The sequence below is a fragment of the Annulohypoxylon maeteangense genome (genome assembly GCF_022496945.1).
Source record: "Annulohypoxylon maeteangense strain CBS 123835 unplaced genomic scaffold GGS22scaffold_10, whole genome shotgun sequence".
Lineage (NCBI taxonomy): Eukaryota > Fungi > Ascomycota > Sordariomycetes > Xylariales > Hypoxylaceae > Annulohypoxylon > Annulohypoxylon maeteangense.
Window position 1 is genome coordinate 888,598 of NW_025953257.1, and position 18,145 is coordinate 906,742.

The following is an 18,145-nucleotide window of genomic DNA, read 5'->3' on the forward strand; positions in this document are numbered from 1 at the left end:
AAGTAAGAATAGTAAATATGTACGCAATAATTTAAAAAAGAAAAAAGTGATCGCCGACCAGAAGACGTAAGTTCGACAGTTGAGCATAATTACTTTTTTAGCTTGTTTCCGCACTTACGTACCTAGGTAGGTACGAATACTTATTGATCAGCCATCCCCAGCTGCCGTACCCGGTATACCAGAGGTCAGAATGTCTGCCTCGTCAAGAAATAGGGCTTTCTGTTCTTGAGGACTTCATACGGACAATCGCTCAAATTCAAACCACCTTGGAACTTTCGAATAATGCCGATAAGGTCGAAGTACTGGGACAAGGAGGTATGGCTAACTGATGTCCGTCATCAGCATCCATATGTACCTAGGTAGGTACGTGAGCCGCAATGCTAGGGCACATTGTCGCAGTGCTTATTACTACCTCATAAGATCATAAGAGCCGCTGCCCCACAATGTCATCAATTGACAACAAAGAGTACCCCCTTTTAAATGTACATTTAACTCCAAAATGCCCAATCTACCTACTATGTAAGTACCTTGGCAGGTATATATACTGGCATGAGGCGTGGGACATAACGAGGCAGGTAGTGATGATGTATAGGTAGGTACCTAGGTATTAGAAATGTAGCTTCACATCCGAGTCACTTCGATACCATGGTTAGAGCATCGATATCGAACCAAAGACCGCTTTCAACAGATATACCCCATGCCTATAGATGGATGCTTTCCAGTAACCACGACGAGAATCTCCACCATAGCATAGCCGAAGGTGATCCTATATCACCTGCCTCAGCACACGGGGATGAGATCTAGTCCCGTCGTTCTCCGCCCGCGACACTAACTAGTGAATCAACAAGGACCTAGCACGGCTTGCTAATCGTCCCGATATCTACTCCTTCGAGGTCCTAGGCTTAGTCGTTGAGCGCAAAAGGATGGATATCGAGGCTATGGAGGTAGTGAAGGGGCTCTTGGATTTGGTGTATGTTAATAATGTCACGATGGCGTTTATTGTCTGAAGAGAGGAAGATCGAAGCGTTCAGGGAACATCCTGATGACTATGAGCTGGGTTAGTTGTTGGTGTGGTCTAAGGAGTATGGAATGGGGGATAGGGGACGGAGGACGTTCGTGGCTACGGAGCCGGCGGCTTCGGCCTGGTTTGGGAAACACCTGCTGTGGCTCTAGTTTTCGAAATCGGAGACTTTAAACTTGGTCCGGAAATGCTCGGAGAAGTGCGCACTTAGGTCTTGACGTATGTATGTCTATGGTTGGTGAATCCTCTTGTGGTGTTACTTACGTTCATATCCCGGAAGGCCGTAGCACGCGGAAGAGGAAAGTGAATCGTCGTTAGGCACCTGCGAAAATCTGCGGCTACTGCGGACTAGATAATAGTTTCGTAAGAGGTAATAGGATAATCGTTCGGTGCCCAGGTGCGGATACGTTTTCCGGCCCTTAACACTATTTTATGATTCTATATTCTTCGGTTTGCAGCAAGCAATGCATTCTGAGTTATCCCATCCGATAAAAATAGCTATTGGACATGAATATGATTCCCTGTGTAAACCGTGAAGCGTATCTTCGGGAGTGGTCTAGAGCTTTACTTCGGCGATCTCCTGGCCTATCGTTGGATCGCATCCGGCATGGACGTTACGATTAACTTATATGTGCGTCAGGTCCAGTTGACCGGGATGAAGTTTGGGCGCTAACTCCAGAAGGAAGCCGTCTTATTGGAGAAACATCACGACGTGCTTTAAATATCCTCAAACATTGGCCGAGCCCCATACAGGAACGATTCAGGACTTGGAGAGAAGTTCATGTGTCAGTTTACTATTGCAGAGTTTGACTTCCGTGATGCTGCAGAGTAATACCGTCTACATGACAGGTGACTGGTGTATCATCTCCCATACGACAACTAGGAGCACGATGTGGTAATGCATGTAAGAGTGTAAAAGACTAACATGGAACGTCCTTCTGTGGATTTCTACCTAGTATGTACTTGATCAAGTACATACAACATAGAGGTAGGTACGCCACGATGAACTTGCTTGCGCCTGCTGCTACATGATCGCAGTAGACCATGATCAGGAAGCTACATCTTAGGAATGGCCAGAGAACTTAATTCTGTTAGTCTAGATCAACTTCGAGAAGCCTTTAGGTTTAAACTTAGCAATCTAACTTCCAAGGTTGACTTCTCTTCTACTTCAATGTTCCTTTGTCGTTCTGTAAAAAGGCAGTGCAGCTTGGAGGTCAGACTTCTAACTCTTCATCATCTTCATCATGTTGGTGGCGAGACTCCGAGCACTCTCCTATCGGCGTTCGACGTGGAGTGAGGGCCAAAATGCCAGTGCCCCATAAACGGAAACTCATGGAATAACTGTCACCAATAGCCAAACAATTGCTGAGATGTTTCGAGGGGCTTAGCTAAGGCCATCATGATAGGACTCGGATCGGCCGTGGTCGACTAAGGAGGCTACACGTATTGCTGTAGGCATCTTGGCCGTCTAACGGTCACTCAGTCTCTGCCTAGCCGAGGAAGTGCACCATGGGCGCTACTAATAATCTCTTCCAAGGTGTATGGGACATATTGGTCTCGGGCTCTGTCTGGATTCTGGACTAATTGCCGAAGTTTCACTGTGATTTCGAGTTGTCCATACACGCGTCATCACGTCCTATTTGCAGACCTCTAAGGACCTGATGAACGACCAAGTTCGGTCTATATGCCCTGTTCCACTGGCTAGGAGAGAAGGGGGGAGGGTCTTGATCTAAGCCAATGAGGCGTCCCCCAAGGCTGATATCGCCCTGGCATCGTCCGCTCCAACGCTTGTTTTTCCCATAGGCTAAGATGTGGTCGCGTTATATGCGGCCTAATCGCCTTTGGATTCCCAATGCACCGCATTGGCTGCCATGCGTATATACCTCATTGGTTATTAGCATTTAGTCATAGTAGCCGTGACGAGAAGGGTAAGCACGTCAGACCGTGGGATCTCTCCGATGGGAGTTTGCCTCTAGTCGGGCTAGCCTAGCTCATTCACAGCCGAGTTCGACCTAAGTCTCTAACCCGACGCTAGGTTTGCGGTTATATCGCTGATCGCAACGGGCAGATGCAGTGGATGACGCTTGTTCATCGGTTTGCTAGGCGTTCCAATAGCGGCTAGCATAATCCGTGCATGGAAAACATTGCGGGGAGAATCAATATCTTGATATCGTGAAACTGGAACGAATCCCCTCGAGTGGTAGTTTCGAAGACATGCCTTGACGTCAAGGACCTTGTCTTGCAACATAAAGTTCCCTGGCAAATGGTTTGTGGCATACCTTGCCCCGCGCGGTGAGGATGGACGATGGATCGGAGGGGGAGACCAGTTCTTTATGGACGCGAAAAGCGCGGACCCCTGCATTCGATTCGCGCGTTGGAACAGTTCGAGTCCCACAAGGAAGACTGATCACTTCGATTTAAGTTGACTTTCCGACGGCCTTTTACAACTGAACCTCCTTCGAACTCACCTTGGCTTGAATTTGGACGCGATGATTGGTCCCTTTTAGCTGCATTGGCTTGCATTCTAATCGATTTTGGCACTGCCTGGTGAGACCGTCTCGACGCTTGAGCCACCATTCTGGCAAATCAAATATCCGCACTGGGGGGTTGCATGAGAATTGAGAGACAATCGCTATAATTCCCTGCAGTTTTTCCTCCCGATCCAGTCAGACACAACTCAGCCCTTGCGCAAGGTCCACCTGAATACTGCAGGTCATAAGCAGGTAAAGTTGCCCCTATTTTTTGATTGGTCGAAGCCCCATTTACACCAACACCACGCGTCCGCAACACGAAGAAGAAAAAGGCCAAAGCCCTTTAAACCACCTACATATCACTGTAGCCCACCTGCCCACCAAGCCTGTTTGAAACCTGAGTATGCGAGAATCAATCAATCCTTCCCTCTATTCCATCTTCTAATTTCTTCGCATACCTTTCGCAACCACTCTACCACCCTCTCTCTACCTTACAACCTTACAACCTTACAAAGTCCTGCACACCTGCAGCCGTCCATCCATTCATTCACTCACTCATCCACTCATCGCTCTTTAATCCTATTAGTTCCCCTCTCCTCACTAACGGACGGGCGCTTCCTAATTCAAGTTTGGTCTGGTAATCTCAACAGTGCAGCGCATTCGAGACATTGACCTCCCGCGCCAATCCTTTCTCCATTTTCTGGTCTCTGTCGGCGCGACCTTTTCTAATCAAGACGACAACTTAGATGCAATAAGATCTACCAATTCCCACCACAACACTCCCTCGCCCACTTTTCTTCTTACTTCCCCTCCTATTTTGCAGACAAATTCGACGATATACGATTGTTCGCAACAAAATAAACAAACAATCGTGACAACTCGACTTCTTGTCTAGCATTAGGTGTCAATCGTTCCTCACCAAACCTTGACATCCTTACTTGGGTATCCTCGTGACTCAACTCATTGGCAATCGGGCTCCATAGAACCACTTTCGACTACCCTTGACTGAGTCGAACTAGAACCACAACATCGTGGATCAATTGGGCATTCGCATCCCTTCACCACCAGACCACGTCAGAACTTACAACAATGGCTACTGCTACTCGTCAACCCTTCGCTCCTCTCGATGGGGCACGCTTGCAGAATTTGACAAGTCTGAAGAATAGACAGAATGGTAAGTCTAGGGGAAGATGTGAAGTGTCTAGGGAGCCTTGAGTGTTCCTAATTACGTGGTGTCTTGTCGCACACTAGCTCAATGTCATTGAACACAATTGAATTGCACAACCTGTTGGAACCATATATCTAGAAAACGCTTGATTCACAATGCGAAATTGGTACGGCGGTGTGCTAATCAGTCTATAGCACTCTCAATCTCGCCCGGGAAGCGAAAGGCTTCCGACAGCTTGGACACCGACGATTTCGAGAATGTAGACCCGCTCCTCTACTCTAAGCGACCCAAGGGCTCTGATAGCACTGCTAAGGATTCTGCTCTCAAGCCGTCGGCGTTTATCCTCACCAAGTCGGCCAGCACCAATGATATCCCCGCCATCCCTGCTATCACTCGAGCCAAGTCACCTGTGTCGCGCCCACGATCGATGCTCAATCCCAAGTCGCCTGTTGCTAAGATCAACACCGGCGTAGCTAAGAGCTCGCCCCTCTCAGCACCTGCTGGCCGATCACCTACTCGCGGCAAGAAGACCGGAATTCTATCATCTCGACGACGCACTGGACGCGGGTTCGCTAGAGTCGATCCCCCTGCTTTTGACCTGTCGAAGAAGTCAGCGGCGCCGTTTTCTCTGGATGCAGCTCTTAGAGGGACGCTCTCAGGTTACGGCGGTCGCAATGCGTCACCTGCTGTGAAGTCCTTGTTATCCAATTCTCTAGACTTTAGTGGCAGTCTTGAAGAAGGTGACATGAAGTCGTCCTGGTTCTTCGACATTCACGAAGACACTCCGGAACAGGAGATGACCAATCTGCTACAGCATAGCACCTGTGTTCTTGACATCAGCTCAGACGAGGAGAACGAGAGCCGTCGCCAACGAGAGCGAGCCGAGGGCAAGGAGAACGTGCCTCCGATGGACGATGTATCTCAGACGTCACGACCGCGTGCAGTCCGACAGATGTCGGAAGATGAGATGGTATTTGAGAAGGAGCGCAACCCATTGGGTGAGATGAACGTTCGCGATTATTACTCAGAAGGTTGTGATGAGAATTCTATCATCATCGTCCCCGGTGACGATGAAGAGGATAGCCAGCCTCAGCAAGCACAAGGTGACCTCGAATACGCTTCTGATAAGTCGGCCGAACCCGATGTCCCCGCGGAGCTTATCAACGAAGACGGAGTGCAATCGGTCGACGAGTTAATGCAGAAAACGGATGAGCCTGCACCCGGCGCAGCAGTTCTCGAGCCAATGGAAGGCACTGGTGAAAGCTTTGAGGTGTGGGAGAGCGGAAGTGCTAAAGACGAAGCTGAGATGGCAACAACTGAGGTGGCACAAGGTGCGGAATGCTAATGAGGACGAGTCTAATTTTCCGCGTGCTTCTGTATTTGGACTGATGGGTATATTTCAGTCGCCTAATGCCTAGGTACTATAGGCTCGGGAGGCGATATCACTGGCGTTTAAGGGGGCGATGGTAATAGCAGGGTTTGGGCGGGCTGGTTGCGTTGGTATGGCATTTGTTTTACATTGTAAGAGTCTTGTACATATGTTGATTTTCCTCTGGAGCTTACACTTGCATTGAGATACTTCAATGCTGGCTCTAACCGTTGCTTTACGCCTATCCCATCGAGAACCAGAGGACGAGGCGGCGAGTGATATATGGTACAACTCAATAACAAAACCTGTACCAAATCTACATCGGTACCTATATGTGACTATATATGTCTGCCACCCGGAGAGATGTGGCGTCTAAATATCCAATTGAGTCCTTACCCTTTTCTTCTAAGAAGTATCTGCATCAAACCGGCGGTTAAGCAGAGCATTGCGTTTAACTCTGTATCTAACAAATGACAAGCGAATTACGTAATGTCGGCCGGCTCCACTTCGACATAGTCGCGATACATTCGCCCACATCTTTACATCATCCCACATCATCTCACACCCCCAGCCTTTAAGAAGACCAGTCAACGACCCCCCACCCCTTTCTGAGATCCGGACGTGCTCGACATCCAATCGACATTCGCGGAGGTATTAAACCCTCACACCGGAGTATATGTAATTGGCTCTTCCCTTTTTTTCGCTTTTTAATATCGACGTACTACCCTACCTGCGAATCGACTGGCCGGCAGAACGGCGCTTTTCTATTCGCTACAATCTGATACCCACCCCCCTTACCTTAAAAGAAGGCGCGCCGCATCGCAGAGATGGCGTCGATTAATGATCTTGCGACTGCGGCGACTATTGCTTCGTCGGTTGTTGCTTTGAGATCTGAGGAATTACCTACTTCTACTGCTACTACTACTGCTGGTGCTGCTGGTGCTGGTGATAGTACTGCTGCTGTTGGCAATACCAGGGATATCCCCGCGGAAGCGAGTACGACAAACGAGATGTCGCAGACACAGAAAACCGCCGCGGACCGCGAGGACGGCGATTCCATCACCGTGGCCACAGGCGCTCCGCCGCCCGTCCTCGCGGCGCCTGTCATCGATCCCGACCCCGCGCGCGCGCAGATCCCGCTGCCGCCTCCCGTGGAGGGGCTCAGCGAGGTTGGGTCTACAGCTGATGATGGGGAGGCGGGCGGTGTGGAAGGGGTTGGTGGTGAGGAGGAGGGGGATAGGGATGGGGATGCGATGGATGGGGTTGAGAGGGGCGATCCGGTGCGCGGCGCGTTTGTCGTGTTCGAGGGCATGGATCGCGCGGGTAAGACTACGCAGGCGAAGTTGTTGCAGCAGAGGTGTGTGGAGAGTGGACGCGAGGTACGGTTTATGCGGTTTCCTGGTACGTGCGAGGTGTGCCCCCTTTGGAAAGTGGTGGGTGTATTGATGGGTTTGGAGGGGAGGGGGTTGGTGGTGCTGGGCTAATGAGTTGGGTGTAGATCGGACAACGCCGATCGGACTGATGATCGACTCGTATCTTAAGGGCGAGACCGAGGTCGAGGACCATGTTATTCATCTGTTGTTTAGCGCGAACCGCTGGGAGGCGGTGTAAGTTCCCTTTCTATTGTTCTATTGTCTTCTATGAGGCGAGAATATCTTCTCTGTTTGGTTCTGCGCTGATCTTTTCACAGTAAGAAAATCAAGGCGGAATTGGAAGCCGGCCATACGATTATTTGCGACCGCTTTTACCATAGCGGCATCGTGTACAGTGCCGCCAAGAACATCAAATCCCTAAGTCTGTCTTGGGCTAAGGCTCCTGAGGTTGGGCTACCGAGACCCGATATAGTGCTGTTCCTTGACCTCGACGAGGAAGTGGCGCGCGAACGCGGTGGTTGGGGTGGAGAGGTGTATGAGAAGGGTGAAATGCAGCGGCGCGTTCGAGATCTTTTCTGGGGCCTTAGTATGGGGGATCTCGGCAGCGCTGTGGGCAACAGTGGCACTTCGACTAAGGTCCCGAGGAGAGGGGACGTTGAGAGACTTGGGAATGGATCGGGTAGAGGAGGGGATAGTGCGACGAACGAGGAGGGCGAGTTCAGACAGGAGGAAGAGGATATTCAGATCGTGGATGCGGATCTGGATGTTGAGAGCTTGTCTGAAAAGGTCTGGGAACATGTCTTACCTCGGCTAGAGTCAGTGGAGAGAGGAGAGGTTGGCAGAACGGTTAGGACGGTGCGATAATGTGTATTTTTTATTATTAACACTCTATGCAGTTATGCACCTCAGTACTAATCTAAAAAGTATCAACAATTTCTCTGGAATCTGCTACTGTGATAGGCGTAGCAAGCTAGATATTAACGACGTTATTACTTCAGGAGCTCTAAACTCTCTCCGCCTAGCATTGCGACATGCCCGGAGAATGCATTCATCACCATGTATGTATCAGAAAATTTTGTCCACTGATATTCCCATTGCGCTGTCGCTGTCAACATTGGTGGGGAATTCGAACGCCAAATCCTATGTGGGTGCTCAGGTGAAGGCCGACGTCGATAGTGATCGGTCAGAGTAAATAAATACCTAGGTTTCATAGGTACTCTTGTTCTTAGTAGGTAGTGTGCACTCTAAGCCTGAGGTAGGATGTATAGTTGAAAGTAGTCGGATCTGGTCTTGAATTCGCATAGGCACTTTGTGCAAGTGCGTCGAACCGCGCCACCGGAGCACACGAGATAAGATGGTGCTGTGTCATTATCCTTGTACTCGTTCAGTAAAAAGTAACCACTTGCGTTTAGATATGCTTTAGGTACGGCCAAATCTTCCTCGTCACTCTGGTATGTGACCTTATCTTCGCAGTATGCACGACCAGAAGCATCGCGGCCATGCTTAATCCAGCGTGTCTATACCGGTGATCCGGTCTTCCTCGTCACGAGCCTCCTCATCCCGGATGTATCGGAATGGGGAACGGGTGCGGTTATCGCCATCGCCATCGGTTCTCTCGCGGCCGCCGTTTTGGTTTTCGTTTGGTTGATTGGCCGCTAAAGGGACTCCTATCCTCCGGATGATTCACCGGCCATACTTCGTATTGAGTAGCTATGGAAGTGCCCATGAAGACCGCGGCACCGGGCACCCAGATACGGGGATATGCTTGAGTCGATACCAAAGACAAGACATGAATTTAGGGACATCAAAGTCCACGGTGCCGATGCCGTTTTGATGCAGCTCTATCAGATACCCCCCTCCTCTTCTCACCGGTTCTCTCCACAGAGTAGACCTCTGGAGTTCGGAGATATATATGAATCTCTATCGACATGATGTCTCGAGGTCGTTACAAGCCGAACCCACCATATAACGATGGTCATGTTCTTGTTTTCTGTCAATGCCTCTGCATTGGGTTTGCTAGATCAGGGGATTCCATTCCACTCCGAGTTCATTGTTCTCCTATTAACTTAGTGGTACTTAACTCCAGTGTGATGAAAAGAGAATGCGAAGTTATCGTCCTTAGCGGGATCCGATGTAACTTCTTGGTAATGGTATGGTTTCCCAGATAAAATATCAATTTCGAGTCGGATGTATTCTTTCCCTCGGGATCCAGGAATCCAATCGCGAATGAAACTTTTTCCCATGCCATACCTGCCATGCGAGCACCTTCATCGTCAAGTTCGACGTATTTAATAAATATTATTAAAATCTCACCAATAATCTGGTGGTCTATTTGGTCCCGTAAGTTTAAAATCTCTTTCTCTTCCCGAGTGTATTTTGTGGCGAGATTTGCCACGGGGCATCTGTTCCACACCACGACCATGTGGTGTGGAACACAAAGGGTCCCCAGTTCCAGCCTGGGCGATAACAAGATCATCGTCGTCTTAGACGTTACACTCATTTACTTCGGTTCCGATGTCTCTTGTAAGCGTACTCATCCTCTGCTGAGTGGATGTCTACGACATCGAGCAGGATCTCTATGGCAGCGCGCTTCTCTCACTTCTTGGTGTCAGCCATCCACACAGCCGGGCCACACCTGGCCCAGCTTCTTAGTAGCTGACTCCGAGGTGATCACGCTAGCGTTTCAACCTCGAGATTTGGCGCTCAGGAGTGTGTTCGTTCGTCATGTCGCGAGGGGAAAGATATGTAAAATAAGTGCGCAGACTTGATGTACCACTAGAGTTGCCACCTGGGGGCAGGGAATGTCGAAAGCTTCTACTTCTCAACTCGTAGAAGATATCCACTTAGAAAGTGTTTGTTATTTGGATAGGCGCATGTAGAGGATGACACGCCTCTTCATCAGGGGTATATTATGTCCTGCTAGTAAAGTACCTTTCGCACGATATGGTGGTAGAGGATTAGGGTGTACTATTTTTCCTTGTAGGCATTAGTCGTATACCAGTTGTGATGGTGAAGTAACCCTACTCAGGACGGCGCCGCGCCAATGTTGGCAAATATGTCGTGCCGCGGGCTATTAGGCTGTTCGCGCTCCTTGAAAATTGTGTGAAAAGTCCACCATGATTGGCTTAGTGCGGATCCCGACATGGGGGGCCAACCATATCAGCTAGACTTCTTGTATGGGCCTGATAGTCTAGGTCCTGAATATAGGAACCCAGATGATTCTTGTGATCTCGGTCGCTGTTAAGGATGCCGTATCCCGCATCCGTAGTGGTAAGTGCGTCTAAGTCCGGAGAACTACAATGCAGATTGAATTTACATGTAGACACAATGTATCATATGTATATCCCCATAAGGAATGTTCCCGTTGTAATAAGATCATGAGTATCACTTTGATTTGACCTTTGGTGACAAGAGTGTTTAGTGGCATAGTCCTGACCCTTGTCCCCTTTCTCCGTCATCGTGTGGCTGATACGGCCGTGGTATATATAAGGAAATATATCAGTTGTTGGAAATTTTGTTTGTAGAGGGGATGATGGCTAGTGACTGAGACTCGGCCCGTTGAGGCAGGTGCGTGAGAGCCCATGATATGTCCTAAGTAGCCCTGTTGGTTGCTAACCCCGGAGCAGGTCAGCATAGGAGCTTTCCGGTTACCTAGGCAGGTATGTATAACGTGCCCCCTCGAGGGGGGGGGTTCATCGTATTATTGTAGCTATAAAGGTTGTGCCTTTGTCAGCATAGGCAATCAAGCAATCTATCGATCAGACAGGAAGCCTTACGTTGGTAATAATTGTAGGTGCGAGTGGTACTTAGAAGGTAGGATGATGCTAGCTCCTTCTTCCCACATGACGATCGAGTCCTGCGCATCCCAGATGTTCTCGTATCTTGTTTAATGTCGAACCCAACCCATGAGTCGGGATTGTGGCAAGAAGGGTAACTGGCCAGCCAGTACTTCCACACACCCTTTAGGATTTCTCTTATAATATTTCCGCAAGGTACGTTTCGGTTGCTTCAATCCATATAATAAGATGAAGTATTCCAGCTGTAGAACTGGGGAAATTGGGTATGAGAGATTGGATATGGGAGGTTGGATTTTATGTTTTATCCGCTCTACTCCATTTGAGTAAATTGTCATTTTTTATGGATTATGTTTCGAATATGCCTTAGCTTCTTGTCTTCCATCATGTTGGTTACTCCGAAGTAATAATAAATTAGATGTATGAACGGGTGATAGTTAAATGATCAAGTTAGGTATGATTGATGCATTAGGAAACTGGGTGTTTAAAAGAAGTTGTAGAAGAGAGGTCTACCTGGAATTATATATCTAAATAGAAAAGCTTATTAGCTATCGAACTACACAAGTTAGGGTTAGCCCCAGGGTGTGCCCTGAGTCATTTCTTATATATACTATGAAAAAGGGGGGTTCGCTTCCGTGTCTTAGGAAACCATGATTAAGCCGTCTGCCCCCTTAGGGCTTCCCGACCTTGTATATATGAGCAATTTTGTCATAATTGATCAATGATTGATAATAGAATCTTAAATTCAAACCTAACTTGAAGTCATGAGATCTATAACGAGCCATATTGAGCTTACAAAGAGCTCTTCTTGCCCAAGTTGCAGTACCTGCCGGCAGTTAACGGTCTTCGTTAACAGGAAGGCATAAACATGGGCAAGTGAAAGAACGATGAATGGAAAAGAGCTTCCATTTATGACCGTGGACGATAGGGTACCTACTTACATGTATGCAGTAGGTAACGTACACTATACAAGGTGTGTAAATATTATTAGTGACTTCGTGATCCAGTATTTAATAATTAAGTAAAGCCTTAGGGGGGAAGAGGGCGACAATGCTAAGTATGATAGTAGTTTCGTCTTGCCAGAGGGCCGTAAATAAGTTTACTGAGGTAGGTAAATCAGAATTGCAATGCCAAATTGGCCAACTTAATCCAAAACGTTACCACACCCTGATGATAACTGAGAGCTCCAAAAACAGGGTGTTGTAGCTACACAGAGCTCAAAGGACAGTCTATTCTGAAGGCCAATAGTTTAAATATTATTATCTGCCCTTGAGATCGTTTGGAAAGGGGTGGTATATGGCCTAGGTCTTCGTACCTAGAGGTGTCAATCCAATCAACCAAACTCTTCTAACCAAACTCCCAAACTTTCCTCCCCAAGCGTTCGGAGTAGGTAGGTAAGATGTCTGGCGAAGATAGAATTAATTCTCATCAATATTGACTTGCGAATAGAATAGCCTCTAGGGAATTCATCGACTCTACTCTCGCTACCCGTCTCGTAGAACTACCACTCGCCGAAGTAATTGACGAGAATCCGATTCCTCCCGAGCGACCTATGGCCTCAAATACCACCCCCTTACAGTATCCCACCGTATAAACACGCGCCAGCCAACAAGATGTGTTTCGGAGAATACCCGACCGAGTCGCAGAGAGCGCAGGACGAGCAGCTCATATCCGAGCTCTGCGGCATGGTCGCCGCGATCTGCTTCGAAGGAGAAATGCTACGATCCTCCCGCGTACTACAGCACCGCAGAATCCGTCTCTTCTACACCGACATAAAGAACGAACAAGGAGAATCGCAGACCGAAAACGAGCAGCCATGCCAGAGCGGCCCCAGCATGCCTAAGATCCCGCGTAACTGCGACCGTTGCAAAATCAAAGCTCTTATCATCAGCCCTGTGTGTATTAAAAAGGGAGGGTGTGCCTTTAAGTAATCCCGAAGAAGTTATACTGTTCGAACTTGTTACAACTGTTTGCGACCGACCAAGACATGCTGGCGTATCTTGAGGTCGAATAGGGGTTAATGACGATGACGACATCGACCTGGCATTATCGCTACGAGCATACTATATCCAAAATACCCATAATATTCTTATAAACAACACGCTACCTCGATTACCGAAGGCATTATACCTAGGTAGTGACGGCGTACGGTTGAAGATGGAGGTTAAGGGTCAACGCTAGGCTGATGGATGTGGGGAAACGGAATAGGAGAACAGGACCACATGGCTCGTAATATGTCTACCATTGCTGAATACCGTCCTGTATTCTTCCACAGTATGTTAGCAATCCAAACCAAATCGAAAGCAAGCCTAGAAGACAGAGATGCTGGATGAACCGTGCAAGCATAATTATATCTATTTTGGCCGTCTTAACAAGCATAAAATCGGATCGAAGAGTCAAGAAGGAAAACATCCATTTTAGTTTTCCGATCTGCGCGACACCTGTTGAAACAGATGCCGGGAATTATAGACTGCAGAGAAGCGTAAACCGAACTATAAAGATTACCAAGGAAAATATCCCGAATATGCCAAATTTATCCCACACCTGTAAGCATCCCGTGTATCGAAAACCCAGTCCTGAACCCGTTGTTACCCTCGCACTTCCTTGTTTTCATACCATACAATGAAGCCTAAATACTAAGGAACTTACGCGCGCCATCTCCTAGCATTGTGGGGGGCCATGTATCCCAGCGCTAGAGACGACGCTGGCTGCGGAATTGCGGCTGACGCTGGTGCCATAGCGGTATGGTTGACAGAGGATGGGGCTACTACGACAGTCTCGTGCGCAACCGGCGGAGCGATTGACGTGACATTTAGATGTCCGAGCGCTATCGACGTTTCGTGGACCATGGGCGGTACCACGACGGTCTCGTGGACTATAGGGGGAGGCGTTACATGGACGATAGGGATCAAAACTTCTGTCTGGTGGCAGATCTCCAATGCTTTCGTAACGGTAACGTGGACGAGTTCCGTAACAACATGTGGTGGAAGAGTGACGTGAACGGTCTCGCGCACCGTCTCAACCACAGCCTGGGTGACGTGAACTGTTTCCTTGATAATCTGTGGCGGCAGGGATATATGAACCGTTTGGGTCACCACGGCTGTTTGAAGTTCGTTCACGACCTCGGTCTTAGTAAGAGCGACCGTTTCGAGCTGCTGCAAAACTTCGGTCTTCGTGACTGCCACGGTCTCCAGAACGGATTTGATCTCGGTGACGGGAATGCTTTCCTTCACTGTTACAGGAACATTGACAGCAACTGATTCCTTAACCGTCACTGGGACAGTAACAGCTACTGATTCCTTGACTGTGACGGGGACAGTAACAGCTACCGACTCCTTGACTGTCACAGGAACTGTGACGGCCACGGATTCTTGCACTGTCACAGGAACATTGACATGAACTGTTTCCTTCGCGGTTTGCGTTAACACCTGAGTTACTGGAACGCTGACCTGCAATGTCTCCTTTAGTGTCTCCTTTAGTGTCTCGACCCGCGTAACGGCAACGCTCTCCTTGACCGTCTCTAGTCTGGTAACGGGCACGGTAACCGCAACAGTCTCCTTGACGGTCTGGACTTGGGTTACTGGAACACTAATGTGTACAGTCTCCTTAACGGTCTCCTTGACAGTTTGCAGCTGAGTTACGGGGATGCTGACATGGACAGTTTCCTTAACAGTCTGTATCTGTGTAACTGGAACACTGATGTGTACTGTTTCCTTCACCACTTGCGTGACGGGTACGCTGATATGAACCGTTTCTTTAATGGTCTGAGGAGGAAGAGTTTCCTTACGGGTCTCGACCTTAGTTTCGAGCTTCGTCTCGAGCTTCGTCTGAGTTGCAGTTTGTACCTCCGTCTTGACCTCGTGTTTGACTTCCGTCTTCGTGAGCAGCTTCTCTTCTACCTTAGTGACGGGAATAGTGACATGGACCGTTTCCTTCACCGTCTGCGGTGGTAGTGTGATGGACTGTTTTTGAACCTCAGTCTTCGTGATATGAACAACTTCCGTCACCGGGACGTGTATTGTCTGTGGAGGTAGCGTCACATGTAACGTTTCCTTGACAGTTTCCTTCACTGTCTGAGGAGGCAGCGTGATGTGGACAGTTTCCTTAATAGTCTCCTTGACAGTCTCTGGTGGCAGAGTAACATGAACTGTCTCTTTCACCGTTGTAGGAGGGAGAGTTATATGTAGAGTTTCCTTCCGTGTTTCCGGTGGCAGAGTGATATGCACCGTCTCTTTTATCGTCTCCGGCGGCAGATGTACCGTCTCTTTAATTGTCTCTGGTGCCAATGTCTATGTAGGGAATTGGAAGTTAGTAAGTTGATAGAGTATCCTTGAGTTGCCTTCGACGCTAAACACATCTGACAGATGTGCTCCGATCTCAAGGAGAGGCTGTACTATTTGATGGGATATTGGGTAGGTAGGTATAGACTGATGGAATCACTTACGACATGTATAGTCTCATAGACGGTGTCATGAATAACTTGGGCCGGTGGCACTTCGGTAGCAACTGCTACTGAGGCCAAAACCAAAAGAGTTGGGAAATAACCTGCGGAGAGCTGCATGGCTACACATATGACTATGGCCGGAAGAGACTGAATGGGCAAGTTCAACAGTGGACAAGACGATCAAGGAAAGGGAATATTAGACCACGGTAACTCTAAACTCTATAGAATTGAATTAAACTGGTCCAGCCTGTAAACGAAACGAACGGATGAAAATAGGCAAAATGAAAGTGGAAAACGAACGGATCGACCGTAGGAGAGAAATGAAGCAAAAGCACACAAGCTAGAAAGAAGTCTAGGTCGACATGAGGAAGAGTGAGCGGAAGAGCATCGTCCCTGATCTCCCTGGGAAGAGATGAGTGATGTAGAATACCAAGACTTATACCAGGCATAACAATCGTTATCACCGGCAACGGTTTTCCAGGCGAAGTCTCCAGAAAGGATGCGATGCAGGGGCATCTCACCCTCATCAAGAGACGAGATGAGGCGACATCTCTGGCAGGGCCTTGACCTAGATCTCAAGGAGGAGTCTTTGCGCAGAAGGCTGAAGGGGAGATCCAATATGCGAGGTTGGCATTCTGGCTCGTGGGTGAGGTTCGGGTGGGGGTCTTGGAGATGTTTGATCAGTCCGTAAAGATGGCAAACGGCATGCCGAGAGACCCCTTGTCATCTGAACTCGACATGGGATGTCCAGGTGTCCGGGTTCTTTAAGCTACCTACCTACCTAGTAATCATTAGATCTCATCAATGGGGAATAGTTTTCATAACCTTATCTAGACTTAATTCGGGTTATTCCGAATTGAGAGGGGTATATTGTAGACGGAGCCTCGTGCACCCGTCCTCCTTGATTACGTTTTCTTCTATTGATATCCTTGCAATTTTATATTGTAGTTGAATCCGTAGGTAAGTAGGTAGGCATGTAGTCTTCTCAGTCGGAATAGGCACATCTAAGCGATACTAGACTTCGCGAACCTTGAGGGCTACCGTCGCCTTCCTCTGTTCGACTCTCATGAGGGTTGGTGCCTAGGTACCTAGTAGGTAAGTAGAAGGTTGCGTGTCAATAGTAGCAACAACGCATTGAAAATAAACAAAGGTAGAAGTCTGATTTACGGCGGCCCTTGTTCGAGCCGAAGAACAAGGTGCCTAAGACTCAAAAGGAAATCAGCTCTCGAGCTATCGGAGAAGCTGAGAAATAACAGTAAAGTAGGTATGTCGATGATAGAGCATTGGATGGTCAAGTTTCATGATGCTCTCCGGTTTCGCTTGGCGTTGTTCCGAGATCCAGTCCCTGTAAATGGAATCACTCAGTGAGAGCGACTATGAGCCGTCTGATTGGCTGCAGGTTTTACAATGGGCATCCAGCCCTCTAGACATCAGAGTTTCGGTGCCGTAAAGCCGCAGAATGAGGGTTCTGTACATAAGCTGCAGGATTCCTTTGCAGATTCTATTTCACTGAAGGGGTGCCAAGAATTAAGATTGAGACAGCGCCAAGAATCACGCCTTTGGGCAGCTGAACACACCTAATATCCGCTACTATCCCGCTAAATGTTTTTTCCGATAATGCCTAGGTGATTTCTAGGAACGCTATAATTATAGCGCTATGCATGCTATAGCCCGCTAGTAAGCTTCGTACGTAGTGCCCAGGTGACCAGCCTCCAGCCTTCTCTAATGGATGGTTCAAGCCATGCCACGGCGCATTCAATTAAGCTTATATTTCGACAGTTCCCTACTAAAATCTTGATTTTTATATTTCAACTTTCTATCGCGGTACTGATCTCTGGGCCATATTCCCTAGCTTCTCTTCGTAAAATTGCTAGGTAACCTCAACAGATATATCCGTGGATATTACCTGCGTAACAAGTCGAATTGAAGGCTTTCGAATGACGAATCTCAAATAATTTTGAAGTAAGTCCTTATTGGCCTGGTTGAGGGGGACTTTATCCTAATGTTCAAGAAAAGGTGGTCATGGGACGTTGTTTAACTCCTAGGGAGCTACACGCTGCAGGCACGATGAGCTCTAGGTCTAACTACAACGCTCCATTCACTGTAGGTCGTACCTAGAGACGGCCTTACAGGTACCTAGGATGGAAAGACCCCGCATGCTGCAGTAGAAATCCAAGCCATCTCGGCGTTCGCTAGTGCGCCAAAAGTCAACTGCCTTGAAAATATTAACTTTGTTACTGAAAAGAAAACCAACGCACCTTGTTTTTTGAGCTCAAAGAGTTTGTTTTCTCTACGCGGGCCTGTTAATAAACGAAAGGTCTACGTTCAGTACTCTCAATGGCATTGTTTTATTTCTAAGCTAAGACGGCGTATTATAAATATCTATCAGACCTCCGCCCTAAATTTCACGTAGTATCAAACAATTATTGACTCGAAGCCTGCTTCCTATTCAATAACCATCAAATCCCTTAATAGCAGTCCAGTAGCAAATATTTCCCGGCAAGT

General features: G+C 48.1%; 3 protein-coding genes across 3 annotated transcripts; all 3 read left to right on the top strand.

Annotated features, from left to right (window-relative positions):
* The first annotated feature begins 3,860 nt into the window (after positions 1-3,860).
* GGS22DRAFT_165323 (uncharacterized protein) lies at positions 3,861-6,340 on the top strand. The gene is made up of 2 exons (XM_047961664.1): positions 3,861-4,666; positions 4,855-6,340. The coding sequence occupies exons 1-2, from the start codon at positions 4,582-4,584 to the stop codon at positions 6,003-6,005; spliced, it is 1,236 nt and encodes a 411-aa protein (XP_047818138.1). The 5' UTR covers positions 3,861-4,581; the 3' UTR covers positions 6,006-6,340.
* A 267-nt stretch (positions 6,341-6,607) lies between these two features.
* GGS22DRAFT_21736 (thymidylate kinase-domain-containing protein) lies at positions 6,608-8,335 on the top strand. The gene is made up of 3 exons (XM_047966502.1): positions 6,608-7,430; positions 7,528-7,636; positions 7,720-8,335. The coding sequence occupies exons 1-3, from the start codon at positions 6,857-6,859 to the stop codon at positions 8,264-8,266; spliced, it is 1,230 nt and encodes a 409-aa protein (XP_047818139.1). The 5' UTR covers positions 6,608-6,856; the 3' UTR covers positions 8,267-8,335.
* Positions 8,336-12,809: 4,474 nt separating this feature from the next.
* Positions 12,810-13,127, top strand: GGS22DRAFT_189433 (uncharacterized protein; the record flags this gene model as incomplete). The annotated part of the gene is made up of 1 exon (XM_047964851.1): positions 12,810-13,127. The coding sequence occupies one exon, from the start codon at positions 12,810-12,812 to the stop codon at positions 13,125-13,127; it is 318 nt and encodes a 105-aa protein (XP_047818140.1).
* Positions 13,128-18,145: the final 5,018 nt, after the last annotated feature.

Bases quoted from the DNA above. Each gene is read 5' to 3' on its own strand.
- GGS22DRAFT_165323 (XM_047961664.1), top strand. From the start codon at position 4,582: ATGGCTACTGCTACTCGTCAACCCTTCGCTCCTCTCGATGGGGCACGC. The intron at 4,667-4,854 runs GTAAGTCTAGGG...ATCAGTCTATAG, and splicing joins TCTGAAGAATAGACAGAATG to CACTCTCAATCTCGCCCGGG.
- GGS22DRAFT_21736 (XM_047966502.1), top strand. From the start codon at position 6,857: ATGGCGTCGATTAATGATCTTGCGACTGCGGCGACTATTGCTTCGTCG. The intron at 7,431-7,527 runs GTACGTGCGAGG...AGTTGGGTGTAG, and splicing joins ACGGTTTATGCGGTTTCCTG to ATCGGACAACGCCGATCGGA. The intron at 7,637-7,719 runs GTAAGTTCCCTT...ATCTTTTCACAG, and splicing joins GCGAACCGCTGGGAGGCGGT to TAAGAAAATCAAGGCGGAAT.